This window comes from Helianthus annuus, chromosome 5 (genome assembly GCF_002127325.2).
Source record: "Helianthus annuus cultivar XRQ/B chromosome 5, HanXRQr2.0-SUNRISE, whole genome shotgun sequence".
Classification (NCBI taxonomy): domain Eukaryota; kingdom Viridiplantae; phylum Streptophyta; class Magnoliopsida; order Asterales; family Asteraceae; genus Helianthus; species Helianthus annuus.
In genome coordinates, this window is record NC_035437.2 from 176452842 (window position 1) to 176473874 (window position 21033).

Here is a 21033-nt window from a genome sequence, read left to right on the forward strand (position 1 = left end):
GGAAAACCAAGTCCGGAACATCACCAAATAAGGCTCCAAACTTTCTGTTTTGCTTAAACATTTACTAAACTCACTTAACTTGAGGTTTCTCATACAAATTCCTATGTCCTTATGCTCATAATCACTTCTATGGTTAGTTGGGCTTAAAAACAAGGCTGTGACACTTAAAAGAGGTTACAACCTCATAAACTTTCTGTTTTGGTTAGGGTTTAACCCACAAGTGATGAACAAGCTTCAAGCTTGTTGTTTGTGTGATTATAGGACTAGCTTGGGCTATCCTACTTGAAAAATCCACACATTACTTGATGATTTCTTAGATTAGTTGTACTTAACTTATTCTTATTTGTATGTTCATGACCCTCCTTGATTGTTTATGACAACAAGTGTAGTGGTGAACAATGGAGGTACCTAAATGGGAGCTTTGTTCTTCCTACCTCATGCATGATTTCTATGGTACTAAGAGGTTCCTAAATGGGGGATTCATCCCTCTACCTCATGCTTGACCAATATAACAAATTAACATTCATATAACTTATATAATATATTCTACAAACCGAAATCTTGATGATGAATGAATGGACATTGTCAAGTTAGTAAGTATATCATCTAAGCATTATATGTGATAGATGATTATTTTCATATGTCTATGTTTATGATATTAAATTCCGAAGCTATAATCTTCCGTTAACATCCAATACTCACACACCTATGTTTCTTCGTGTAGAAGGACAAGTTGCTCCACTCTAAACAAGCAACTTTCTCGCGGATTCAAGTAGGAACAATTTGCAAAACCGTGAGTATACTCGAATCCCCTCTTTACGTTTACCACTTTTTGGGGTGTAACATGTTTACTTACAAAACTTACACATGAACTTTATACATAAATGCACAAACATTCCTATAACATGCTTGTATACGTGATTTCTTGATACATTGAACTTGGGTTTATTTCATCTTGTGTTAAACTTATCATTAGCTTCGATCGAGCCTATCCTTGACATATATAGCGCTATAGGATTAACGCACCACCCGTAGACTTGAGGTTATGTCATGAGCTTATTGCATTTCATCATTGGTTTGATATGTTAGCCACATGCCGATTTTAATGTTTATCTTGTATCATTTGCTTGCCATGAGGAATCGTTTAAACTTATCTTTTTATGCTATGTATGTATCAAACTTGTATACTCGCCTTTGCTTTTGCATTGAACTTTATTTTAAAAATGTTACAGGTTGAGGATGACGATTGCTACGAAATGAAGTAGTGATGATGCATAGATACACATTTAAACGAGTTAGGTTTAAAATGCTGTGTCAAATTTTGTTATTGTTATGTTATGAACATGTTGTTATTTGAATTTCCTTGTAGTGTTTGACAATTGATTTATGAAATAAAAAACGGTTGATTTAAATATTGTCACAAATAGTGTTATTAAGTCTCTTGCAATTTCATTTTCGTCTCATCCCAATGTTTCCGCTATCGGTTAGGGTGTGACACTGACGCACGCAAGTAATACCATATCATATAGAGAACTGAAATGGCCCCCAATGCTAAAGAAACATACATGACATCAGTCAGAATAATAACTCGAGGGTGCCTCTCAACCCTGTAAGTAAAATATGATTGACATCATATTTCTTGTGTGTTTGTCAAAATAAAAAAGTATATTTACATTCTATATTTTTAGATCGGACAAAAAATCACTGAGGTGCCACTCCTGTCGTTGTTAGATCCTTAAAACACTTTGCACATTCACTGTTGTTCCAACATTCCACAACAATTACAACCAAAACAGCCAAAAGTGCAATTATTTTTGTGAACAGCTCGAGAGGACTAGCATGAAGAACATATGCTTCATAGGGTTAGTTGCACTCATCTCATACACAAACGCCAGTAACAACCATAGAAGGAAAGAGGTTGCGACCAAGAGGGCTATATTATCCATTATTGTGCCGTAGTCCTTTGGATGAGCATGCATGTAAGCCATGCTCAACAAAGTTGCTCCCCATGCAATAACTAGATAACTGGTCTTTTCTTTTTCGAAGAGCGGAAGTCACTATCATCATCAAGAAAAAAAAGTTAGTGATTAAAAAATCATACATATCTTTCAGACGCGCAACTACCCCCTCCCTCTCTTACTTCCCCTTCTGCCGTCGATGGTCGTCAATAGTCACAAACATTTACCTCAAATTTATTATGGTAAAATGTTATTACAAAATTTTGGTATTTTTTGCACTAGTTATGTTTCGAAATTTATTATGGTACAATGTTAGTACAAGATTTTTGGTATAAATGTTATCACTTATTTACGATTCTAGTATTTGCAATCTGATGTGCACAAAATGCAACATATAAATTACATCAATTGTGGCATAAAACTAACCTTTTTAGTACTAATGTTGGAAAAAGTGTGTTTTTGTCTTCCTTTTGTATTTTCAGGATTAAATGAGCTCAAATGAACAAAAGAAGCAAAAAGGCAGCTAAATCTAACATAAATACAAGAAAGGGAACAAACGTAGCATGCCCGACCCCCCGACAGCATCTTCCCAAGCAAAACAAGAGAACAGAAGGCTGAACACGCCCCGTGCTCAGTGAGCATGGGGGCGTGCCCAAGTGTCAGCAGAAAAGACAAAGTTGTAGAAGCTTCTATCGCCCACCACGGGGCCGTGCTCAGCGGACACGGGGCCGTGGTCAACTATAAGATTCGCAGAATCCAGGCAAATCTTGATAGTATAGATACGCTTCTGCACACGGGGTCGTGCTCAGGGGACACGGGGCTTGGTCAACTAATGCAGACAAACTGCAATTAATGAAGAAAGAGAGAAGGATGGACACGGGGCCGTGCCCGAGCTTCTGTTCAGCCTATAAATAGGAGTGCTTGGATCACTTGCAACTCATCCCTTGGCACACCACCTCTCTCACCCTTCACCCACCACCCACCCCCATCACAACACCATCATCCACCACCATCATCCATTGTCCATCATAGAGTGTGTGGTCGTCTCGGGATCCAAGATTGATCGTAAGAGTTCTTGACAATCAAAGGCCATGTTTGTCTAAGTCTCTTACATCACTTGGTGAAGACAAGTGTTTAGTGTAATACTTTTTATTTTTAATCTTTTTGCACTTTTTATTTGGTTATGTATTAATGACTTTAATAACTAGTTTCTTATGTTGAAGGTGATTCTTCCTTATCGTTTGTCCGTGGTGTCTTGGCATTATTTTACTGTCTATATAAAATAAAAGATTTTCACCATTCATATCTCCACGGTCTATATGGAGATATGTTGGCTACCTGGTCAGGGGTTAAGGGAACGGTTTGGTAAGAGTCTTGCCATTGTTCAGTGTATAGATCCTGCAAAGGATCTGGGTCAAATTTAGTAGGACCTCCTTCAATACCCACCGGTATTGGATGGCGGGGGTCCAAACTCTTTGATCCCCTCATAAGTTAAACTACTATTAAAACTTTAACCCGGCTACTTAGGACTGTATCCCTGCTGACTCAGACTACTTAGCCGAGGGTAACATCACCTTCAAAAGAGGGGCCTACCACATTATGCATTAATAACTTAATTAATTATCTTTCAATAATCCGACCCTTTAGGATTGTATCCTTGCTGACTCAAACTACTGGGTTGAGGGTAACGTCACCTTCAAAAGAGGGGCCTACTACAATAACTAAGATAATCTCTTAAAATGTGCAAAAGTGCGGAAATAATCAAAGGTTACACTACACACGAGTCGGATCCAAGTGATTCATCTTGTCTATCTGTTTTTATTTTTATTTTATTTTTCAGCATTTTAGTTAGTTTTATTTTTCTAGTTTAAAAACTTTTTTTCTAACTTTTTGATTTGATTAGACGTTGAGGATAAACCGGTACTAAAAGCTCTTGTGTCCTTGGACGACCTCGGTATCTTACCAACACTATACTACGTCCACGATGGGTGCACTTGCTCATATGTGTGTTTAGTGTTAGTGAATATCATGTTTTATAACTTTAAAACTTGGCTAAAAAGTGTAAAAAAAAGGCTTAAAATATACACCTAAAATATATAACACACAACACGCATCACAATAATCAGTACAACATTCGGTTTGTGTAAAAGGTTCCGGTATTCGTGGTAGTGCAATAATCAGTACAACATTCGGTTTGTGTAAAAGGTTCCGGTATTCGTGGTAGTAGTATTGAATAGGTTCATTAAACATTTTGGTATAAATGTTATTTAACACAGAGTTGTAAAGTATTTTTGGTATCATAAACTAAGGGTGTTCATCGGTTTGGTTTATGGTTTATTTGGTTTTCAAAATTTTGTACCCCAAACCAAAAACCAAACCAAACCAAATTAGGAATATGCAAACCGAACCAAATCAAACCAAATTCAATTCGGTTTGGTTTTGGTTAGAAACCATATAAACAAAATTCAACCAAATTGTACCTAAGTACTTTTTTCCTAATTTATATTTATGTTTGTGTTCTAACTTTCAAACATCAAGTCAACAACTACTTTAATCCTAACAATATATAAATAAAAGATATAGTAAAATAAAACAAACACATCCATCAAATAGTGGCACAAACTACCACAAAGTTAAAACTTCAAACATAGATCATAGAAACTATAAATAGTCAACAAGTCTAATCGCACAAAATATAAATAATCTCCAAACATAAGTCTTTCTCCAACTTGAGTGAACTTGCATACATAAAATGAAGAAAATTTAATAAATAAATATGTATTTTGATCAAAATTTGATGCAACCATATTAATCTATGTGTTATATGTAATAATTTTCATATTAATCTACGTGTTATATGTAGGCAGGGGAGGAGCTTAGAGGAGGCCGGATCGGGCCTCGACCCGTGCGGTTTTTTCGCCCAATAGTGTTAAATTTCAGGTTTTCGAGAATTTTTTCAAATGTGTATTGGTTCGGCCCAGGCTGATTTTATCTCCAAAAAACATCGGCCTATGCTGAGTTTTAGGTCAAGATCCGCGACTGTATGTAGGGCTGGCAATTTATCACGTTATCCGTTAACATGACATGACCCTGCACGCAACTAAATGGGTTGATGTTTGGGGGTAAACGCCTGCACAGATTTGGGTCATAAATGGGTTGACACGTTAATGACATGATTAAAGTTGTATATAAATAAGTTCAACATGCTTAATCCATTTGTAATACGTTTATCTTATCATGTTAAAGAGGTTAGTAGGTTGACACGGTTAAGTATTTGACCAAAATAACATATTATATAGTTTTGTAAGTAATTAAATTTATATAGTAACTAATTATGGACTTTGATTTTTTGACATACTTTTTTACAATTATGTTAATTGTCTTTATTAGTTTATAAGTGTGTTAAAGTTTTACAAGAAAAAAAATACAAATGTATATATAAACAATTACATTTTAATTATAAATCTTATATCAATTTCTCTTTGAGTGATAATTATGGAAAAAATTACCCAACCATTTTGTTTATAACATAAAACACATTTTGAAAAAAAAAAATATAAATGGGTTATATGGGTCAATCTGTCAACCCACCTGGTTGACATGAACCCGACATGTTTAGCCAATCGGGTTCGTTAGTTCAACCTGAAACTGCCCTGAACTCAGTTAGACTAAAACCCAAACTTACAAATTCCATGTTAGGTTTGTATCTTTTTTCGCATCTTTTCACAAATTCACACCCCTACTCTACATGATAACTTCTCACATACCTTCACCACCCTCATAAATTCACACTCTTTTAAACGAAATTCATTCGGTTTTCAACAAATGTTCCAATAAAGATTGATCTTGAAGTTATTTGGTCTTATCAACTATGTTTGTCATTATTCTTTCCCTTTTGAGCCTTGTGTCCTGGCTTGCGTCACCTACCACATTATCTCAATGGAGGCGTCAAACACCGTGTCAAAGAGACATACCAAACTAACTGTTCAGCTCCTATCAGTACAAGGTCGACATACCAAACTAACTAACCTGTGTTTACAATTGACCCTTACATTATTACAATATTACAACCTTGGTCCTTCTACTATTTGTACCATAACAACATGGTATTAAGAAATAGTAGAACCAGCAATCAACTTTAAAACTATACTGTTGTTGAGTTGATAACTCCTATTGTATGAGCCAATCTCTCAAGATTATTTTGCACAATTCAAATGGTTTTAAACCGGGGTGTATATTTTTGGTTGAATTGTTTAACTCGAACATAAACTTTGTATTTGTATTAACTTTTGCCGTGTTTATCTAAGATGAGTTAAACAAGTTGACGTGATTGATTTTAAAAATAAAAAGAACCAAAACTAATCTATTAAACATGTTAGATAACACTATCGTGTATATAAATCAAGTTATATGATGTGTGAAAATACATTTTAACATTTAGATATACGCCTATACTTGTTATACGTTTGGCATATTACAAAGGTACTATATCAATATCATATCGCCGACTTATGACTTCCTACTATACCTTATTGTTAAAGTCGCTAAAGTTTTGTTTTTAACCTTTTCGGTTTTTATGTTAAGCAGACCATAATATAAACTACCTCAAGCGTCTTATACACTTGCTATTTTCTCGTTATTGGTAACAAGTTAATATCCTTTTTACTGGACTTCTTTTACCGGTAGTAAGGTGTACATAAATGTGTCCTTTCACGTAAGATTGAGGGTTCATGCCCCCTAGTGTACAAATGTATAGAGAGTATGAATAAAAGCTGATTAAGTAAGCCTATTAAAAAGCTTCATACATTTCTCTTTCCTCTTTCTTTTAAAACAACCAATGCATTTTTCTATCATGATGATATTGCCCACAATCTTGACCCATTCAACTTGATAATGTTGCATTATTGACTCTTACAATTGACATTTTAAAAGGAATAGAAGTAGCTTTAATCTTTAATATTGGGTCTAGACTCAATAGCTTACAGGGAAGCTAGAGATGATTAATTAATAAACTAGTTTAGATAAAGATGATTTATTTAGTTACTAGTTATTATTAGTAGTAGTATTAAAGTGTAAGGAAAACATGTCATTTTGTATTAAGTTGAAGTCTTATGGTAGATGAATATATACATCTAGGAGTTAGTTGTTAAAAAAAACCACAAATATTAAACTTGTCAACTACTTTGGAACAATTGCTCTATATTAGGTGTGCTAAATGATTCGTGTTCGCGGATTGGTCAGGCAAACCCAACCGAACCTAGAAATTTTATGGAACCCAGTGCGTTTTGAAAAAACGGAAAAAAGTTAATGAGAACTTTGTAGAATTTAGAAAAAATTAGTGAGAATTAAAGAGAATTTATCAAAAGGAAACCCATTAGAATAAAATCTTGCATCCGTCACTGATCAAACACCGTGTCAAAGAGACGCCAAAATCTTGAACGCGAGACAGGTAACAGGCATAAGGCTGGAGGGTGTGGTATAAAGCCCTTAGGGGTTTTATCACGGCACGTCAGATCCACCTAGGCGCCACATTATATGGGGGCTTTAAAGCTCATCGTTTTAACTTGTATGCAATGGTTTAAAGCCTTCTATTAAACAAAACTAAAAAAAAAAAAGATTTTATTAGTTGAAAAGAGGTGGGCTTCACCTGCACACACCTTTAACGCTCGTTATCACCATGGCAGAGAACTCATAACGCCCCCTTTTAACAAGCACGAGATGATTAATGACGCCCCGAGACGCTAAAGATGATGATGTGGCGGGGACGCTAAGCCACACCCCCAACCTAAAGCTACAACTTCAATATAAGTTATATTGTGTCACTTTTTTTTAGCAAATGAAAAACCTTCAAATGGATAGTGGGCTCATGACCACTACACTTAATCTTAGTTTTTATTTATTTATTTATTTATTTTTATTTTACTCTTTACTTTTGTTTTAATAACAATAACAATAGTAATCGGTAGATGTATGTATAAGTTTCAATAAACCTAACTTTCATAAATCATTCAAGAAATAAACTTATATCTAAAAACAACAAAGAGTAAACTTTCGTTTTGCTTCCTGTGGTTTGGTCACTTTAACGGTTTTGCCCCAAATCTTTAAAAATAACCATTTTCCTCCAATAGTTTGCTATGGTTTTTCCAATTTGCTCCCCGCCTGTAACTCCATCCAAATTGTCTGTTTTTACATTTTGCTCCCCGCAAGGAGCAAAATGGAAAAACCATAGCAAACTATTAGAAAAAAATGGCTATTTTCAAAGATTTTGAACAAAACCGTTAAAATAACCAAACCACAGGGAGCAAAACGAATGTTTATTCAACAATAAATTTTTCAACTACCTTGATCTACATGATAAATTTTCATATACCTCCACCACCCACATAAGGGTGTAAGGGGTGCTCACCTAAGAGGTGAGTCCCCTCTCTTACGCCCAACCAATCCTCGTGTGCCACGTCAACTCCCCTCTTAAACTCCCCTAACACCCTAAATTGATGGCGGCACTCCCCTCTTAGGTGAATTGGTTTTTTTTTTTTTAAAAAAAAAAAAAAGCATTGATTGGTCACCCCCTCTCTCTCTCCTCCCTCTCTCTTCGGTGAGCCGCCACCGGTTCTCTCTCCTCTCTCTACCTCACCGCATGGATGGCGGTGTATCCCCGCTCGGCAAAACACCTCCCCGATGGGGTTTTCGGTGTGCACCCCGATCGCCCTAAATTCACACCCTTTTGAACGAAACAGGAACATGTTCAACAATAAATATATCTAAATTTATCATTACTGTTAAACTCCTTAATTATGACACATTCATATAAATATAAATATAAATATAAATATAAATATAGGGTAAGGTTCATGCGAGAACCACCTTTATTGCGAGAACCGCGAGAACCAACGTGAACACAACCTAAAATAGCTAAAAAAACTTAAAAAAAACCTACATTTTTATGAATTCATTTGAGTTTAGTTAAACTACACTTTGAATCAATTTTGATTACTCAGATTGTATAACTAAACAACGGGGCATCTTGTATCTCTATAAAAAAAAATTAACAAACTAAACATCGATTATATCTTATTATTGACCTGTAACCAAACCATGACCCATGTTCATACCAAATTATAGGTTTGTAAAATATATTTTAGACGTCTTAACTTGCATACTCAAAATTATAGTTTATCTTTAGAAAACATAAATAATAATTATTTTCCCGAAATTTTTCAAATATATATATTTTGATAATTCATGTTTTTTATAAAATCCATAATCGGGGTTGTATTTTTTATTTTCTTTTTAGAATTAAGAACCATAACTTTATTTTCAATAGGATCAGTTTTGTAATTCAAAGGAGGTTGCAGTGTAGCTTATCGCATGTTTACCTACTGCTATTATGTAATTTCCTACTTTAAAATTTATACAATTTAGGTTTTAATTAAGAGTAAAGTTAAAGTGTGCGAAATAACCATAGTACCTAATCCGTTAATCCTAAACACCAAGTCCCCTTGCTAAACGTACCCCTCTCCTCTTATAAAACACAAGAAAAACTTACTAGTTACCATTCAAAATTATTTCCCTCTTACATAAACGGGTACGTTTAATACATGTGTTCAAGACATCAGTGGTGGACCCAAGAATTATTTGCTGGGGTGTGGATGAGGCGTTCAACCATATTTTCAAAGGATACGGTCGAGTTTTTTTGCCTAAAATATACACTAAATTTTTTTTTTTCAAGGGGTGCGGCCGCCCACCTTGTCCAAAGGGTGGGTCCGCCCCTGCAAGACATATCGGGATACGTTAAGACGCACCCTTAATTTATATATCAATTATAAAGGTAAATTAATTCAATTATCGAGTTAAAGTTAATAACAAGTAGGGCTGTAAACGAACCGAACGAACACGAACAAGGCCTTGTTCGTGTTCGTTCGTTAAGGAAATAAATGTGTTCACGAACGGTTCATGAACACTTACCGAACGAGATTTTATGTTCGTGTTCGTTCATTAAGGAAATGAGCGTGTTCGCGAACGGTTCACGAACACAAATAAATTTGGCGAACGCGACGAAGGATAAAGATAGATGGCCTAGAGAGTAGCACTCGAACTTGAATCCCTTATTGTGGAACAGAGGTCGATCGTATTCACCGATGTAAATAATGAGAAATGAAAGGGAAATGATGCATAAACAAGGTGAAAGTGGGTTTTCTAATTTAATTGTTAGGGTAATAAAATAAATAAAAGTTTAATAGTATATAAAGTACAAATAAAATATAAGAAAGTACAAAGATCTTCAATTAAAACAAGAACATACGAACGCAAATCAACGAATGTTCACGAACACCTTACCGAACGTTCACGAACACAATCGAACGAACGAGACCTTTGTTCATGTTCGTTCATTTAACTAATCGAACGAAATTTCTTGTTCATGTTCGTTCGTTTATTAAACGAACGAACATAAACGAACTTCCCGCCGAACGGTTCACGAACTGTTCGCTGAACGTTCGGTTCGTTTACAGCCCTAATAACAAGCATCATGTAAACATGATTCAATAAAAACAAATACCAAGCACATTACTTAGACTATCTCCAATGCAAACGGCGCCCTTGGACGCCCTTGGCTGCCTAATCAGCTGCCACATCATATCCTTACAAATCCTTAAAAATCCTTACAAATCCTTAAAAACCTCCAATTCACCTCCAACCATACAAATATCCTTACATATCCTTATATTTTCCACATCATCACCCACTTTTTCTTTAAGTTTAGTTACTTAAATTATTAAAATGTATTTAAATTATTACATGATTGGATAATTAATATAAGTAGCCAAGTAATATAAAACATAAAAAGTAAATAAAAACATAAAATGCAAATGAATTAAAGGTCACTGAATAAGAACCTGTTCAAAAAAATTCACTGTTTTAAAAAGTTAAAGTTATAGGTTGGTAAACTCTTAATGGTAAATAAATGTATGACTTTAAATGAAATGTTAATAAATTAGTTTAATTCTTCTTTAATAAATGTTGAAAGAAACAGTATAATATAAAGAAATTGGCACATTAACCAAAATAAGTGAAGCCCTTGCAGAAGGATTTATCTTTTGGATGAATCAAAAGCAAATGTTCTCCATTGGGTCCAAAAGTAAGGATTTTTGCCAAGTCATCTTGGATGAGGTTAAGGATCTCCCATTGGAGATAGTCTTATGATCCACTTATTCTCACCACACACACACACTGAAAACACCTCAACTGTGTGTAAGCTCTTAACCAGTCACACATGCCAAAGTGTTTCAGTCTAGTGGCCTCCCGAAACTGGTGTCTCCGGTCAACTTTCTCCACCTCCGGTCTCCGGTCAACCACCACCGACCTCGGTGACGGCACCATCATCCACTGCTGGGTACCCAAAGCCTGTAAACCAACCCGACCCGATCTCCTCCTGCTCCATGGGCTCGGAGCTAACGCCATGTGGCAGTGGGGCCCACATATCCTCCCTAAACTAGTTCACCACTTCAATGTCTACGTGCCGGATTTGGTGTTTTTTGGTGACTCGTTCACGACTCGGTCGGATCGGTCAGACTCGTTCCAGGCTCAGTGTGTGTACCGAGTCATGGAGGTGAACTCAGTGAAGAGAATGAGGGTGGTGGGGTTGAGTTATGGGGGGTTTGTGGCGTATAGTTTAGCGGCGCAGTTTAAGGAAATGGTGGAGAGGGTGGTGATATGTTGCGCCGGGGTGTGTTTGGAGGAGAAGGATTTGGAGGATGGGTTGTTTCCGGTGAAGAGTTTGGAGGAGGCGGCGGAGATATTGCTCCCGCAAACGCCGGAGAAGATGAAGGAATTGATGCGGTTTACGTTTGTCAAGCCGCCCGTGAAGACTCCGAATTGTATACTTGTAGACTTCATACAGGTAATACTGGTAATTTGACCAATGACACGTAAATTAAGAGAATCCCAATGTAACGGAGAACTAACGTCGTTTGTTCCGTTTCAAAATGCTAGTTAGATACAAGTTAATTTTTCGTTAGAGTAAAATTACATAAATTATTATCGACCGATGGATCATTGTATGTATCCAATTTACCTATCTTTTATGAAGAAGTATGGTTAATTGGTAATTTCTTTTGATTTATTACATGGAATTTGATGTTATACTTCATATTAAAAGAATTTGATCTTTGTGAACGTATAAAGTCACTAGAGTTTTTTTATGTAGAGTTATTAATAATTAAATTGTACATGATAATATAAAGTATAATATAAAAATAGAAAAGGACGAAATTCCACGTATTGACAAATGGGGAAAAATCTTACCGGTTTCTGAATGCTTCATTTATGACAATAAGGATGACGTATTTAGGCTTACATTTTATCCAAAGGTGATAACATTTACTCATTTTAATAAGAGACATATAATTCCAAGGGTGGAGATACAATAGGAAGTTTATTTGGCTAGGAAGGATAGGAAGTGATCTTGACCATTCATTAAGTTAATCAAGGGCTAAGATTAAATCAGGGAAATTGAAAAGAATAAAAGAGGCGCGTGAGTTTGTTCAAGGGCATTCTAGTCAATCCAAGCCAATAGTTTCTCTCTCCTCCAATTCCCCCCCATTTTTTAAACGTTAATAACTCTTTCATACGACATTATTTTTTTATAAAAATTGCACCAAAAAAATGAGCGTTTTTTTTCTTTAAAACGAGTATACTATTGCTATATTTTAAAAAAAAAAATTAAAACCCAGTTGCGTAAAACGCAATAGAAAAACCACCAGTTACGTAAAACGCAATGAAAAAAAAAACCTAAAAAATGACATTTTTCTAAAACGCAATGCACCAAAAACACAAAGAAATGACTTATTTGTAAAACGCAATGGCCAGAAAACACACAGAAATGTCTTATTTGTAAAACGCAATGGCCAGAAAACACATAAAAATGTGTTCTACCTAAAACGCAATGCACCAAAAACACAAAGAAATGACTTATTTGTAAAACGCAATGGCCAGAAAACACACAGAAATGTCTTATTTGTAAAACGCAATGGCCAGAAAACACATAAAAATGTGTTTTACCTAAAACGCAATGCACCAAAAACACAAAGAAATGTCTTATATGTAAAACGCAATGGCCAGAAAACACTTAAAAATGACTCATTCTAAAACGCAATGGACTGAAAACACCTAAAAAATGTGTCACTGTGAACTGTCTGAATTGTCTACGAATTACTGTCTTCGAAATGAGCCAATTTATGGAAAATTAATTTTTCTGATGCGTTTTTAGTACAGCAATTTAATCGAAAAAAAAAAATTTCCTCCCTAAACTAGTTCACCACTTCAATGTCTACGTGCCGGATTTGGTGTTTTTTGGTGACTCGTTCACGACTCGGTCGGATCGGTCAGACTCGTTCCAGGCTCAGTGTGTGTACCGAGTCATGGAGGTGAACTCAGTGAAGAGAATGAGGGTGGTGGGGTTGAGTTATGGGGGGTTTGTGGCGTATAGTTTAGCGGCGCAGTTTAAGGAAATGGTGGAGAGGGTGGTGATATGTTGCGCCGGGGTGTGTTTGGAGGAGAAGGATTTGGAGGATGGGTTGTTTCCGGTGAAGAGTTTGGAGGAGGCGGCGGAGATATTGCTCCCGCAAACGCCGGAGAAGATGAAGGAATTGATGCGGTTTACGTTTGTCAAGCCGCCCGTGAAGACTCCGAATTGTATACTTGTAGACTTCATACAGGTAATACTGGTAATTTGACCAATGACACGTAAATTAAGAGAATCCCAATGTAACGGAGAACTAACGTCGTTTGTTCCGTTTCAAAATGCTAGTTAGATACAAGTTAATTTTTCGTTAGAGTAAAATTACATAAATTATTATCGACCGATGGATCATTGTATGTATCCAATTTACCTATCTTTTATGAAGAAGTATGGTTAATTGGTAATTTCTTTTGATTTATTACATGGAATTTGATGTTATACTTCATATTAAAAGAATTTGATCTTTGTGAACGTATAAAGTCACTAGAGTTTTTTATGTAGAGTTATTAATAATTAAATTGTACATGATAATATAAAGTATAATATAAAAATAGAAAAGGACGAAATTCCACGTATTGACAAATGGGGAAAAATCTTACCGGTTTCTGAATGCTTCATTTATGACAATAAGGATGACGTATTTAGGCTTACATTTTATCCAAAGGTGATAACATTTACTCATTTTAATAAGAGACATATAATTCCAAGGGTGGAGATACAATAGGAAGTTTATTTGGCTAGGAAGGATAGGAAGTGATCTTGACCATTCATTAAGTTAATCAAGGGCTAAGATTAAATCAGGGAAATTGAAAAGAATAAAAGAGGCGCGTGAGTTTGTTCAAGGGCATTCTAGTCAATCCAAGCCAATAGTTTCTCTCTCCTCCAATTCCCCCCCATTTTTTAAACGTTAATAACTCTTTCATACGACATTATTTTTTTATAAAAATTGCACCAAAAAAATGAGCGTTTTTTTTCTTTAAAACGAGTATACTATTGCTATATTTTAAAAAAAAAAATTAAAACCCAGTTGCGTAAAACGCAATAGAAAAACCACCAGTTACGTAAAACGCAATGAAAAAAAAAACCTAAAAAATGACATTTTTCTAAAACGCAATGCACCAAAAACACAAAGAAATGACTTATTTGTAAAACGCAATGGCCAGAAAACACACAGAAATGTCTTATTTGTAAAACGCAATGGCCAGAAAACACATAAAAATGTGTTCTACCTAAAACGCAATGCACCAAAAACACAAAGAAATGACTTATTTGTAAAACGCAATGGCCAGAAAACACACAGAAATGTCTTATTTGTAAAACGCAATGGCCAGAAAACACATAAAAATGTGTTTTACCTAAAACGCAATGCACCAAAAACACAAAGAAATGTCTTATATGTAAAACGCAATGGCCAGAAAACACTTAAAAATGACTCATTCTAAAACGCAATGGACTGAAAACACCTAAAAAATGTGTCACTGTGAACTGTCTGAATTGTCTACGAATTACTGTCTTCGAAATGAGCCAATTTATGGAAAATTAATTTTTCTGATGCGTTTTTAGTACAGCAATTTAATCGAAAAAAAAAAATTTCCTCCCTAAACTAGTTCACCACTTCAATGTCTACGTGCCGGATTTGGTGTTTTTTGGTGACTCGTTCACGACTCGGTCGGATCGGTCAGACTCGTTCCAGGCTCAGTGTGTGTACCGAGTCATGGAGGTGAACTCAGTGAAGAGAATGAGGGTGGTGGGGTTGAGTTATGGGGGGTTTGTGGCGTATAGTTTAGCGGCGCAGTTTAAGGAAATGGTGGAGAGGGTGGTGATATGTTGCGCCGGGGTGTGTTTGGAGGAGAAGGATTTGGAGGATGGGTTGTTTCCGGTGAAGAGTTTGGAGGAGGCGGCGGAGATATTGCTCCCGCAAACGCCGGAGAAGATGAAGGAATTGATGCGGTTTACGTTTGTCAAGCCGCCCGTGAAGACTCCGAATTGTATACTTGTAGACTTCATACAGGTAATACTGGTAATTTGACCAATGACACGTAAATTAAGAGAATCCCAATGTAACGGAGAACTAACGTCGTTTGTTCCGTTTCAAAATGCTAGTTAGATACAAGTTAATTTTTCGTTAGAGTAAAATTACATAAATTATTATCGACCGATGGATCATTGTATGTATCCAATTTACCTATCTTTTATGAAGAAGTATGGTTAATTGGTAATTTCTTTTGATTTATTACATGGAATTTGATGTTATACTTCATATTAAAAGAATTTGATCTTTGTGAACGTATAAAGTCACTAGAGTTTTTTTATGTAGAGTTATTAATAATTAAATTGTACATGATAATATAAAGTATAATATAAAAATAGAAAAGGACGAAATTCCACGTATTGACAAATGGGGAAAAATCTTACCGGTTTCTGAATGCTTCATTTATGACAATAAGGATGACGTATTTAGGCTTACATTTTATCCAAAGGTGATAACATTTACTCATTTTAATAAGAGACATATAATTCCAAGGGTGGAGATACAATAGGAAGTTTATTTGGCTAGGAAGGATAGGAAGTGATCTTGACCATTCATTAAGTTAATCAAGGGCTAAGATTAAATCAGGGAAATTGAAAAGAATAAAAGAGGCGCGTGAGTTTGTTCAAGGGCATTCTAGTCAATCCAAGCCAATAGTTTCTCTCTCCTCCAATTCCCCCCCATTTTTTAAACGTTAATAACTCTTTCATACGACATTATTTTTTTATAAAAATTGCACCAAAAAAATGAGCGTTTTTTTTCTTTAAAACGAGTATACTATTGCTATATTTTAAAAAAAAAAATTAAAACCCAGTTGCGTAAAACGCAATAGAAAAACCACCAGTTACGTAAAACGCAATGAAAAAAAAACCTAAAAAATGACATTTTTCTAAAACGCAATGCACCAAAAACACAAAGAAATGACTTATTTGTAAAACGCAATGGCCAGAAAACACACAGAAATGTCTTATTTGTAAAACGCAATGGCCAGAAAACACATAAAAATGTGTTCTACCTAAAACGCAATGCACCAAAAACACAAAGAAATGACTTATTTGTAAAACGCAATGGCCAGAAAACACACAGAAATGTCTTATTTGTAAAACGCAATGGCCAGAAAACACATAAAAATGTGTTTTACCTAAAACGCAATGCACCAAAAACACAAAGAAATGTCTTATATGTAAAACGCAATGGCCAGAAAACACTTAAAAATGACTCATTCTAAAACGCAATGGACTGAAAACACCTAAAAAATGTGTCACTGTGAACTGTCTGAATTGTCTACGAATTACTGTCTTCGAAATGAGCCAATTTATGGAAAATTAATTTTTCTGATGCGTTTTTAGTACAGCAATTTAATCGAAAAAAAAAAAAATTCCTCCCTAAACTAGTTCACCACTTCAATGTCTACGTGCCGGATTTGGTGTTTTTTGGTGACTCGTTCACGACTCGGTCGGATCGGTCAGACTCGTTCCAGGCTCAGTGTGTGTACCGAGTCATGGAGGTGAACTCAGTGAAGAGAATGAGGGTGGTGGGGTTGAGTTATGGGGGGTTTGTGGCGTATAGTTTAGCGGCGCAGTTTAAGGAAATGGTGGAGAGGGTGGTGATATGTTGCGCCGGGGTGTGTTTGGAGGAGAAGGATTTGGAGGATGGGTTGTTTCCGGTGAAGAGTTTGGAGGAGGCGGCGGAGATATTGCTCCCGCAAACGCCGGAGAAGATGAAGGAATTGATGCGGTTTACGTTTGTCAAGCCGCCCGTGAAGACTCCGAATTGTATACTTGTAGACTTCATACAGGTAATACTGGTAATTTGACCAATGACACGTAAATTAAGAGAATCCCAATGTAACGGAGAACTAACGTCGTTTGTTCCGTTTCAAAATGCTAGTTAGATACAAGTTAATTTTTCGTTAGAGTAAAATTACATAAATTATTATCGACCGATGGATCATTGTATGTATCCAATTTACCTATCTTTTATGAAGAAGTATGGTTAATTGGTAATTTCTTTTGATTTATTACATGGAATTTGATGTTATACTTCATATTAAAAGAATTTGATCTTTGTGAACGTATAAAGTCACTAGAGTTTTTTTATGTAGAGTTATTAATAATTAAATTGTACATGATAATATAAAGTATAATATAAAAATAGAAAAGGACGAAATTCCACGTATTGACAAATGGGGAAAAATCTTACCGGTTTCTGAATGCTTCATTTATGACAATAAGGATGACGTATTTAGGCTTACATTTTATCCAAAGGTGATAACATTTACTCATTTTAATAAGAGACATATAATTCCAAGGGTGGAGATACAATAGGAAGTTTATTTGGCTAGGAAGGATAGGAAGTGATCTTGACCATTCATTAAGTTAATCAAGGGCTAAGATTAAATCAGGGAAATTGAAAAGAATAAAAGAGGCGCGTGAGTTTGTTCAAGGGCATTCTAGTCAATCCAAGCCAATAGTTTCTCTCTCCTCCAATTCCCCCCCATTTTTTAAACGTTAATAACTCTTTCATACGACATTATTTTTTTATAAAAATTGCACCAAAAAAATGAGCGTTTTTTTTCTTTAAAACGAGTATACTATTGCTATATTTTAAAAAAAAAAATTAAAACCCAGTTGCGTAAAACGCAATAGAAAAACCACCAGTTACGTAAAACGCAATGAAAAAAAAAACCTAAAAAATGACATTTTTCTAAAACGCAATGCACCAAAAACACAAAGAAATGACTTATTTGTAAAACGCAATGGCCAGAAAACACACAGAAATGTCTTATTTGTAAAACGCAATGGCCAGAAAACACATAAAAATGTGTTCTACCTAAAACGCAATGCACCAAAAACACAAAGAAATGACTTATTTGTAAAACGCAATGGCCAGAAAACACACAGAAATGTCTTATTTGTAAAACGCAATGGCCAGAAAACACATAAAAATGTGTTTTACCTAAAACGCAATGCACCAAAAACACAAAGAAATGTCTTATATGTAAAACGCAATGGCCAGAAAACACTTAAAAATGACTCATTCTAAAACGCAATGGACTGAAAACACCTAAAAAATGTGTCACTGTGAACTGTCTGAATTGTCTACGAATTACTGTCTTCGAAATGAGCCAATTTATGGAAAATTAATTTTTCTGATGCGTTTTTAGTACAGCAATTTAATCGAAAAAAAAAAAATTTCCTCCCTAAACTAGTTCACCACTTCAATGTCTACGTGCCGGATTTGGTGTTTTTTGGTGACTCGTTCACGACTCGGTCGGATCGGTCAGACTCGTTCCAGGCTCAGTGTGTGTACCGAGTCATGGAGGTGAACTCAGTGAAGAGAATGAGGGTGGTGGGGTTGAGTTATGGGGGGTTTGTGGCGTATAGTTTAGCGGCGCAGTTTAAGGAAATGGTGGAGAGGGTGGTGATATGTTGCGCCGGGGTGTGTTTGGAGGAGAAGGATTTGGAGGATGGGTTGTTTCCGGTGAAGAGTTTGGAGGAGGCGGCGGAGATATTGCTCCCGCAAACGCCGGAGAAGATGAAGGAATTGATGCGGTTTACGTTTGTCAAGCCGCCCGTGAAGACTCCGAATTGTATACTTGTAGACTTCATACAGGTAATACTGGTAATTTGACCAATGACACGTAAATTAAGAGAATCCCAATGTAACGGAGAACTAACGTCGTTTGTTCCGTTTCAAAATGCTAGTTAGATACAAGTTAATTTTTCGTTAGAGTAAAATTACATAAATTATTATCGACCGATGGATCATTGTATGTATCCAATTTACCTATCTTTTATGAAGAAGTATGGTTAATTGGTAATTTCTTTTGATTTATTACATGGAATTTGATGTTATACTTCATATTAAAAGAATTTGATCTTTGTGAACGTATAAAGTCACTAGAGTTTTTTTATGTAGAGTTATTAATAATTAAATTGTACATGATAATATAAAGTATAATATAAAAATAGAAAAGGACGAAATTCCACGTATTGACAAATGGGGAAAAATCTTACCGGTTTCTGAATGCTTCATTTATGACAATAAGGATGACGTATTTAGGCTTACATTTTATCCAAAGGTGATAACATTTACTCATTTTAATAAGAGACATATAATTCCAAGGGTGGAGATACAATAGGAAGTTTATTTGGCTAGGAAGGATAGGAAGTGATCTTGACCATTCATTAAGTTAATCAAGGGCTAAGATTAAATCAGGGAAATTGAAAAGAATAAAAGAGGCGCGTGAGTTTGTTCAAGGGCATTCTAGTCAATCCAAGCCAATAGTTTCTCTCTCCTCCAATTCCCCCCCATTTTTTAAACGTTAATAACTCTTTCATACGACATTATTTTTTTATAAAAATTGCACCAAAAAAATGAGCGTTTTTTTTCTTTAAAACGAGTATACTATTGCTATATTTTAAAAAAAAAATTAAAACCCAGTTGCGTAAAACGCAATAGAAAAACCACCAGTTACGTAAAACGCAATGAAAAAAAAAACCTAAAAAATGACATTTTTCTAAAACGCAATGCACCAAAAACACAAAGAAATGACTTATTTGTAAAACGCAATGGCCAGAAAACACACAGAAATGTCTTATTTGTAAAACGCAATGGCCAGAAAACACATAAAAATGTGTTCTACCTAAAACGCAATGCACCAAAAACACAAAGAAATGACTTATTTGTAAAACGCAATGGCCAGAAAACACACAGAAATGTCTTATTTGTAAAACGCAATGGCCAGAAAACACATAAAAATGTGTTTTACCTAAAACGCAATGCACCAAAAACACAAAGAAATGTCTTATATGTAAAACGCAATGGCCAGAAAACACTTAAAAATGACTCATTCTAAAACGCAATGGACTGAAAACACCTAAAAAATGTGTCACTGTGAACTGTCTGAATTGTCTACGAATTACTGTCTTCGAAATGAGCCAATTTATGGAAAATTAATTTTTCTGATGCGTTTTTAGTACAGCAATTTAATCGAAAAAAAAAAAATTTCCTCCCTAAACTAGTTCACCACTTCAATGTCTACGTGCCGGATTTGGTGTTTTTTGGTGACTCGTTCACGACTCGGTCGGATCGGTCAGACTCGTTCCAGGCTCAGTGTGTGTACCGAGTCATGGAGGTGAACTCAGTGAAGAGAATGAGGGTGGTGGGGTTGAGTTATGGGGGGTTTGTGGCGTATAGTTTAGCGGCGCAGTTTAAGGAAATGGTGGAGAGGGTGGTGATATGTTGCGCCGGGGTGTGTTTGGAGGAGAAGGATTTGGAGGATGGGTTGTTTCCGGTGAAGAGTTTGGAGGAGGCGGCGGAGATATTGCTCCCGCAAACGCCGGAGAAGATGAAGGAATTGATGCGGTTTACGTTTGTCAAGCCGCCCGTGAAGACTCCGAATTGTATACTTGTAGACTTCATACAGGTAATACTGGTAATTTGACCAATGACACGTAAATTAAGAGAATCCCAATGTAACGGAGAACTAACGTCGTTTGTTCCGTTTCAAAATGCTAGTTAGA

At 35.6% G+C, this 21033-nt stretch overlaps 6 protein-coding genes across 6 annotated transcripts; all 6 read left to right on the forward strand.

Annotated features, from left to right (window-relative positions):
* The first annotated feature begins 11158 nt into the window (after positions 1-11158).
* Positions 11159-11921, forward strand: LOC110942363 (pimeloyl-[acyl-carrier protein] methyl ester esterase). The gene has a single exon (XM_022184119.2). It carries the CDS (start codon positions 11230-11232, stop codon positions 11872-11874), a length of 645 nt encoding a protein of 214 aa, XP_022039811.1. The 5' UTR covers positions 11159-11229; the 3' UTR covers positions 11875-11921.
* A 1334-nt stretch (positions 11922-13255) lies between these two features.
* On the forward strand, positions 13256-13752 carry LOC110944214 (the record flags this gene model as incomplete). Its single annotated transcript, XM_022185926.2, has 1 exon — positions 13256-13752. A coding segment is annotated over one exon (435 nt), but the record flags the coding sequence as incomplete, so codon positions are not given.
* A 1318-nt stretch (positions 13753-15070) lies between these two features.
* Positions 15071-15567, forward strand: LOC110944213 (the record flags this gene model as incomplete). Its single annotated transcript, XM_022185925.2, has 1 exon — positions 15071-15567. A coding segment is annotated over one exon (435 nt), but the record flags the coding sequence as incomplete, so codon positions are not given.
* A 1319-nt stretch (positions 15568-16886) lies between these two features.
* LOC110944212 lies at positions 16887-17383 on the forward strand (the record flags this gene model as incomplete). Its single annotated transcript, XM_022185924.2, has 1 exon — positions 16887-17383. A coding segment is annotated over one exon (435 nt), but the record flags the coding sequence as incomplete, so codon positions are not given.
* A 1320-nt stretch (positions 17384-18703) lies between these two features.
* LOC110944211 lies at positions 18704-19200 on the forward strand (the record flags this gene model as incomplete). Its single annotated transcript, XM_022185922.2, has 1 exon — positions 18704-19200. A coding segment is annotated over one exon (435 nt), but the record flags the coding sequence as incomplete, so codon positions are not given.
* Positions 19201-20519: 1319 nt separating this feature from the next.
* On the forward strand, positions 20520-21016 carry LOC110944210 (the record flags this gene model as incomplete). Its single annotated transcript, XM_022185921.2, has 1 exon — positions 20520-21016. A coding segment is annotated over one exon (435 nt), but the record flags the coding sequence as incomplete, so codon positions are not given.
* Positions 21017-21033: the final 17 nt, after the last annotated feature.

Excerpts from the sequence above, each read along its gene's own strand:
- LOC110942363 (XM_022184119.2), top strand. The coding sequence starts at position 11,230 with ATGCCAAAGTGTTTCAGTCTAGTGGCCTCCCGAAACTGGTGTCTCCGG.